Below are 6431 nucleotides of genomic sequence, written 5' to 3'. Positions count from 1 at the left end.
CTTTCCCTCACTCCCTATGTGGCCCCAGAAAGGAGGTGGTGCTATCTTCCCCCTTGGTCTCTGCAGTACCAGGTGGTTTTCCCAGCTCTTGGGTCTAGCCTCTGGGTGGTGGTGATGGTGTGGGGGTTCAAGGTGAGGGTGGCACTCACATTTTCTCTGCTCACAGCTCTTTGTGGTGGAACGAGCTGGCCGGCGGACCCTGCACCTCATTGGCCTGGCTGGCATGGGAGGCTGTGCCGTGCTCATGACCATTGCGCTGGCACTGCTGGTAAGTTGCCACACTCTGGGGGCGAGGTGGCAAGAGTGGGTACAAAGCTCACATGAGCTTCAGATCCCAAAGTGTCTGTCACAGCCCCAGCCTGGCCAGCAGCAACCAGAGGCCAGGGTACCACTCTCCCCCCATCCCAGGCTTGGGCCTGACTTTTGGCTCTTTAGATTGTCTCCTTCCGCCCACTCATATCCTGTCTTGAACGAGCTCCTCCCTGCTTGGCATTTTCTCATTGTAGCACCTCTGGCCCCAGACCCCAAGTTTCCTCTCCCCAGGAGTTGCTTTGCCCAATTTTAACCTTATCAAAGTCTTCATCTGTAGCTTCAGTTCTTCTTCAGAACATCCCTAGAAAGCATTGCCCTCTTCACCACAGAGGCGTAGAAACATGCCTCATCTTACTCCTCACAACTTGAACGCGTAGTTCAGTCAGTAGTCCTATTTCACAGGTGAGGAAACTAGTCCCAGTGAGGTTAGTAATGCAGCTGATAAAGTTTGAAACCAGGCATCATCTTCAGGTCTCCTGGCCCCACAGGCATGACGGTAACCTCTGTGATAACCTTGTGCCAGGCACTTTCACATGCACGAGCACTCATTTGTCTGTGCAAGGAAAGCACCAGAACCCTCCTTTTACAGCTGAGCCAAGAATTAGAAAGTCCCGTGATTGCTGAGAGGTCCGGCACACAGCACGTGATGAGCAGCAGATCAGGGATCTGAGCCATAGCTCATAACTTTTCTACTGTGGCCTCCTCAAGGGGAATGATTATATATAAAACCACACACCTGGGGCTTACCCTGTGCTAACCCTAAGTTGGGCGCCTTACAAGACTTCTAACACCCACCCCCAGAAATTTTCTTCCACAGGCAGACTGGTCCATAGCAAGAGCCAGGGGCCCACAGGGACCTCTTTTTAGCACCTCCCACATGTACACCACATGACCATTCCTAGAGGGTAGACTGCAGATCACAACCACCGTGCAGGACATAAGGAAACCGAGACCCAAGGCAGGGTATCTAAGCCACACGGCAAATCCAAGATCAGCCCCAGGCCTCCTGCCATCCAGCCCAGAGCTCGTAGCTCTGCTGTGGACTGCCTCTGCAGTTTTTCTCTGAGGCTCCATCACAGCCCAGTCTAACTTTTCTCCCCTCTCTTTTGTCCTCAACAGGAGCAGCTGCCCCAGATGTCCTATCTGAGCATCGTAGCCATCTTTGGCTTTGTGGCCTTCTTCGAAGTGGGTCCTGGCCCCATCCCGTGGTTTATTGTGGCTGAACTCTTTAGCCAAGGTCCTCGCCCTGCTGCCATTGCTGTTGCTGGCTTCTCCAACTGGACCTCAAATTTCATTGTGGGCATGTGCTTCCAGTATGTGGAGGTAAGACCCCACATTATTTTCACATGCACCATTTCTTGCCTGAGAAGTGCTCTCCCAGCTGTTCCTAGTAGAATCATGCTGAGGAGGAATAAGACTCAGAAGCCCAGGTTAAACAGCTAGGAACCTTGACCTTAACCCCAGGGTTCTTTACTTGGCTCAGAGTAAATTCAAATTGTCTTCATTCTGCTTTGCAGTGGAAACCTGTTACCTGGATAATATTACAAGCCAGGTACAGGTAGACTCTCATTTAATCATCCTAGCACTCCTGGGTTGTAGATGGGTGTCCCCTTTTTCAGATCAGAAGCTTAGGAGTAAAGTGACTTATCTAAGATCCTGAAGCCAGAATATAGGGTCAGGACTCCAACCAAGTGGGTGTGTGTGTCTTTCAGCAACTGTGTGGTCCCTATGTCTTCATCATCTTCACCGTGCTCCTGGTTCTATTCTTCATCTTCACCTACTTCAAAGTTCCCGAGACCAAAGGCCGGACCTTCGATGAGATTGCTTCCGGTTTCCGGCAGGGGGGAGCCAGCCAAAGTGACAAGACACCTGAGGAGCTGTTCCACCCCCTGGGGGCTGATTCTCAAGTGTGAGGCACCCCACATCACCAGCCCGGCTTGTTCCCAGCAGCCCCAAGGATCTCGGAGTATAGGCAGCTGGACAAGGCTTCCAAATTGACAGATTTCAGTGGAGCCGGGCCTGGGGCTCCTTTCTTCAGCCAGCAATGATGTCCAGAAAAATATTCAGGACTTTAACAGCTCCAGGATTTTAACAAAAGCAAGACTGTTGCTCAGATCTATTCAGACAAGCAACAGATTTTATAATTTTTTTTATTACTGATTTTGTTATTATTTTTGTATCAGCCAGAATCTCCTATATCCACACTCCAGGCTTCACCCTGAATGGCTCAGTGCCTGAGGGTGGGGACCAAATCCTGCCTAGACACACTTGCCTTCTTTGCCAAGCTAATCTGTAGGGCTGGACCTATGAGCAAAGACACACTAATCGAACTACAAACTACGAGGCTTCTACCCCTAGAGGGGATGTGGCCACTCACTTCTGCAGGCCTGGATCTCCCCACCATAGGAGTCAGGCTCCATTAGGATTCGCCTATTCCCATCTCTTCCTACCCAACCACTCAAATTAACCTTTCCTTGCCTGAGACCCGTTGGGAGCACTGGAGTGCAGGGAGGAGCGAGGAAGGGTCAGAATGGGCTGCCAGGTTCTAGTCTCCTTTGCACTGAGGGCCAGATGATCACCATGAGAGGAGGGCCGTGGGAGGCTGAAAACTTACTACGCAAGAACACATGGACACTCCTGCCCTGCTGTGTATAGATGGAAGATATTTATATATTTTTTTGGTTGTCAATATTAAATACAGACACTAAGTTATAGTATATCTGGACAAACCAACTTGTAAATATACCACCTTACTCCCTCTGTAAGTTACCTAAACAGATATAAATGGCTGGTTTTTAGAAACATGGTCTTGAAACACTTGTGGGTTAAGGGTAGGGAGATTTGGATGGAGTAGAAAAGAAGCAAGCAGTCACAACTGCTATAGTGGCTTTAGACTTTTTGTCTGTCAAGTCCCTTCTAAGCATTTCTGATCAACACCCTCTATTGCTCAAGAATCTGTATGATCCCTGTTACCCAGAGAAAATCTGAATATCTTGGCATTCAAGGCATTCTCATTTTCTGTCACATATGATATAGCTGGCACTCAAAAAATGATAGCTATGTGCTAACTTTGATGCTCAAGCCTTGGTATGTATTATCTTGAATGTGAGGTAGGTACTATATCTTCATTTGACAGGCTCAAAGAGGTTAGTGCCTGAAGCATCAAGGCAAATATGCTAAAACCATGCTTTTAGTAATTATACTACACAACCCCTACCCCATACCCAATTCCATTACCCCCACTCCACACAAACAAAATGAACCACTTTTACTGCATGGGTCCAGTGAGCTCTCAAGCTGCCTTCTCCCATTAATTTCATTTGGAAATACCTCCTCTGGTTCCAACTTATATATCCTTTCTAAAGACTTTCGACTTTTGACATCCCTTTCTCATCCCTGAATTTCAAGAGCACTTCCTCTGGCCCTTTCCTGTGGCACTATACCCTTCCACTCTTTATCACAAGTCCATATTTCTCCAGCTAGTCTCGATTTAATGAGAAGTCTATTTGGTTCATCTGGGTCTTCGGCACTAAATGCAGGGCTTGGCATACAGCAGGCACTCAAATATTTGATGAAATAAAGCACCCGGGATATTTGTTCCTAAAGGCGCAGCTGGCAAAATCTGGAGGGAAGTTGCCTGTTGTAGCCTTCAAAACTGCACACAGGCAAAACAAATCTTGGCATGAAACGGGGTTTAAGGAGAGGGTGAAAAAAGAAAACGGGTACCTAGTGATTGGAAGTGCCTATGTGCTGTGTGCAGTATTAGGTAAAAAGAACCTGAAAAGTTAGCCATCCCCATCTTGCAACAGAGGTGTGAGGTTCAGAGAAGGGTTATGCCTTGCCTAAACCTGAGGGGAGGGCAGTTAAACTGATAAAGGACTTGGGCCAGAAGAGAGGTTAAGTAGGATGGAGGAGGCCTTATCACGTGCCCCCAAACGCTGTTGAGAGGAGTCTGTTTCACATGGGTAGGGGGGGACGGTGAATGCAAAGGGGACAGTCAGGGATCCAGGCCGCCTGGGTTGCAGTCGGGGCTCTTAAAATCCTATGGTGGCATTCTGGCGGCTGTTACCAAAGGATAGAAAGCAAACAGACATGGAATGGGACGGTGCGCTAGAGGACAGAGCTAAAGGATGCAAAGCAGATGGCGCTGAGCCCGTGCCGCTCAGTGGCACCCACGCGCCCGAGGCCCCAAAGCGGGGCAATGCCCGGCAACGCCCCAGCCTCGCCCCGCCCCTGAGTTCCAAATCCGGGTCTGAAATGGCCCAAGAACGCACACTTCGCATCCCTCCCAACACCGGGTGTGCACCAACGCGGGCGCCGAGCGAAGTGCGCGCAGGCGCCAGGAGTCCGGGCCGGACCCAGCCATGGCCCACAATGCTCCGGGCAGCACAGCTTCCGGTCCCTTGACGCCTTTTCTCTAGGGATCGCAGTCCACCGCAGGTATAGATTTAGGGCCAGGACGATCGTTCGTCCTCCCCAGACCCGAAGAGCTGTGCTCCAGGCCCCGCTTAGCTGTCGCGCACCTACACCGTTAGCTTCCTTTTGTCGCCTCGCATGAGGGGCGGAGCCATGCGGTGTTCCACCAATCAGAGCCTCGCCGTTGGGCGGGTGCGGGGCGCGGCCCAGGCCCCGCCCTCATCACAGCCTGGCGCTCCCAGCGGCGGTCCAGGAACCTCGCTTAGGCACGCTGTGCACGTCGGCCTTCTGGGAGGTTCGTTGGCTCCGGGAGCGAGCGGTTGGTGGCTAGTTTAGCGCCGGCATCCTGGGGAATGTAGCTCACTGGGATACCTGTCGCCCATTAGGTGACGTCTACGGTTTCTGACGGAAAGGGGTAAATAGGTAATGGGGCAGCACCCAGTGTTAAGTTCACTGACAATGTTGGGAGATCCTTTAGCTGATATCCTGGGCTCAGAAGTCTCTCCCTGGAAATCTCCTGGATCAGGTTTTCCCGCTGGACTCCATAGCGTCCTGTATTTCCTCCATCTGAACGCTCTCCGCACTGTACAGGAGTTGACTGTCCTTCAGCCAGACTGAGGCGGCAACCGCAAAGTCATTCCTTTGTCCCCAGTTCCCACCACAGACTGGTCTGGATTGTTGAATTAATGAACTAGAATTTAAACTCAGTGAAGCTTCATAATCTGAGTTCTTCTGGTGTTGTTTTAGGCAGAAAATCTAACAGTTTCGGAATGTGTATTTTCTAACAGAGAAAGAATATTTATTCTCCTGTGTCACAACTACATTTTAACTCCCCCTTTCTCACTATGCTTTTTTTTTTTTTATTTCTCTTAATTCTCCTAGAAATATGACCCCTTCTGTCTTTCGCAGTTGCTGCTTGCTCTAGTGCGGACGACTCCTCTCTCCTGGGATGACTGAAGGGCCTCCTCACTATTCTCTTTGCTTCCTGTCTCTTACCCTTCCTTCTTCACACTGCAATCTTGGTGATCTTTCTAAAATGCAAATGTAGTCATGTCTCTCTCCTTCGTAAAAACCTTCCCTGGGTCCCCAGTTCCCTCAGGATAATGTCCAGATTCCTTAACCTGGAAATCCAAGGCCATTCACAACCAATTTCTAGCTCTCAGATGCAGCCTCACCTCTCACCACTGCCCCTGCCTCCCATCCTCCAAGCATTGAGCACTCTGTCCCCTGACCTCCACATACTGCTTTCCCTATGGACCTTTGGGGTTCCCTCCACACAGATTGCCCTTCCACCTACTCATATTGTCCGGGAGATGATCATATCCTATCAGCCCAAGGAGTTGGCTAGGGAAGCTGCTACTTGCCCGCCCCCCCCCGCCTCCCGCTCCCCCGCCCTCACCGGTTTCTTGGAACACTGCTGCCAGCTAGTGGCCGTTTGTGAACATTGGGGTCAGGGCTGGTTTTAACGGCAACTTCTCAGGGGTTCAGAGAGAGAAAATTGCTTTGAAGATAACCCTTCACTGGGACTTTTACAACAAATGCATTTGGTAACCCTACCCCTGCACCCCGGAATGACCTTCCTAAATCGGTGTCTGACCCTATTACTCTACTGCTTAATGCTCCCCCACTATCTCATGCTAAAGCCTAAACTCCTTAAGCTAGCAGACAAGATCTTTCACTTTCTGGACCCTGGCCTTATCTCC

General features: G+C 50.3%; 1 protein-coding gene across 1 annotated transcript in view; it reads left to right on the top strand.

The window, feature by feature from the left end:
• SLC2A1 (solute carrier family 2 member 1) overlaps positions 1–3114 on the top strand; it is a 29241-nt gene extending 26127 nt beyond the window's left edge. The window contains exons 8-10 of the mRNA XM_006904006.3: positions 167–268; positions 1432–1635; positions 2025–3114. Of these exons, the coding sequence (XP_006904068.1) occupies positions 167–268; positions 1432–1635; positions 2025–2225 (507 nt within the window). The 3' untranslated portion in view covers positions 2226–3114. The remainder of the gene's footprint in view (positions 1–166; positions 269–1431; positions 1636–2024) is intronic.
• The last annotated feature ends 3317 nt before the right edge of the window (positions 3115–6431 follow it).

The sequence above is a fragment of the Pteropus alecto genome, unplaced genomic scaffold, assembly GCF_000325575.1.
Source record: "Pteropus alecto unplaced genomic scaffold, ASM32557v1 scaffold170, whole genome shotgun sequence".
Classification (NCBI taxonomy): Eukaryota; Metazoa; Chordata; class Mammalia; order Chiroptera; family Pteropodidae; genus Pteropus; species Pteropus alecto.
This window is presented reverse-complemented; position numbering and strand designations above follow the sequence as displayed.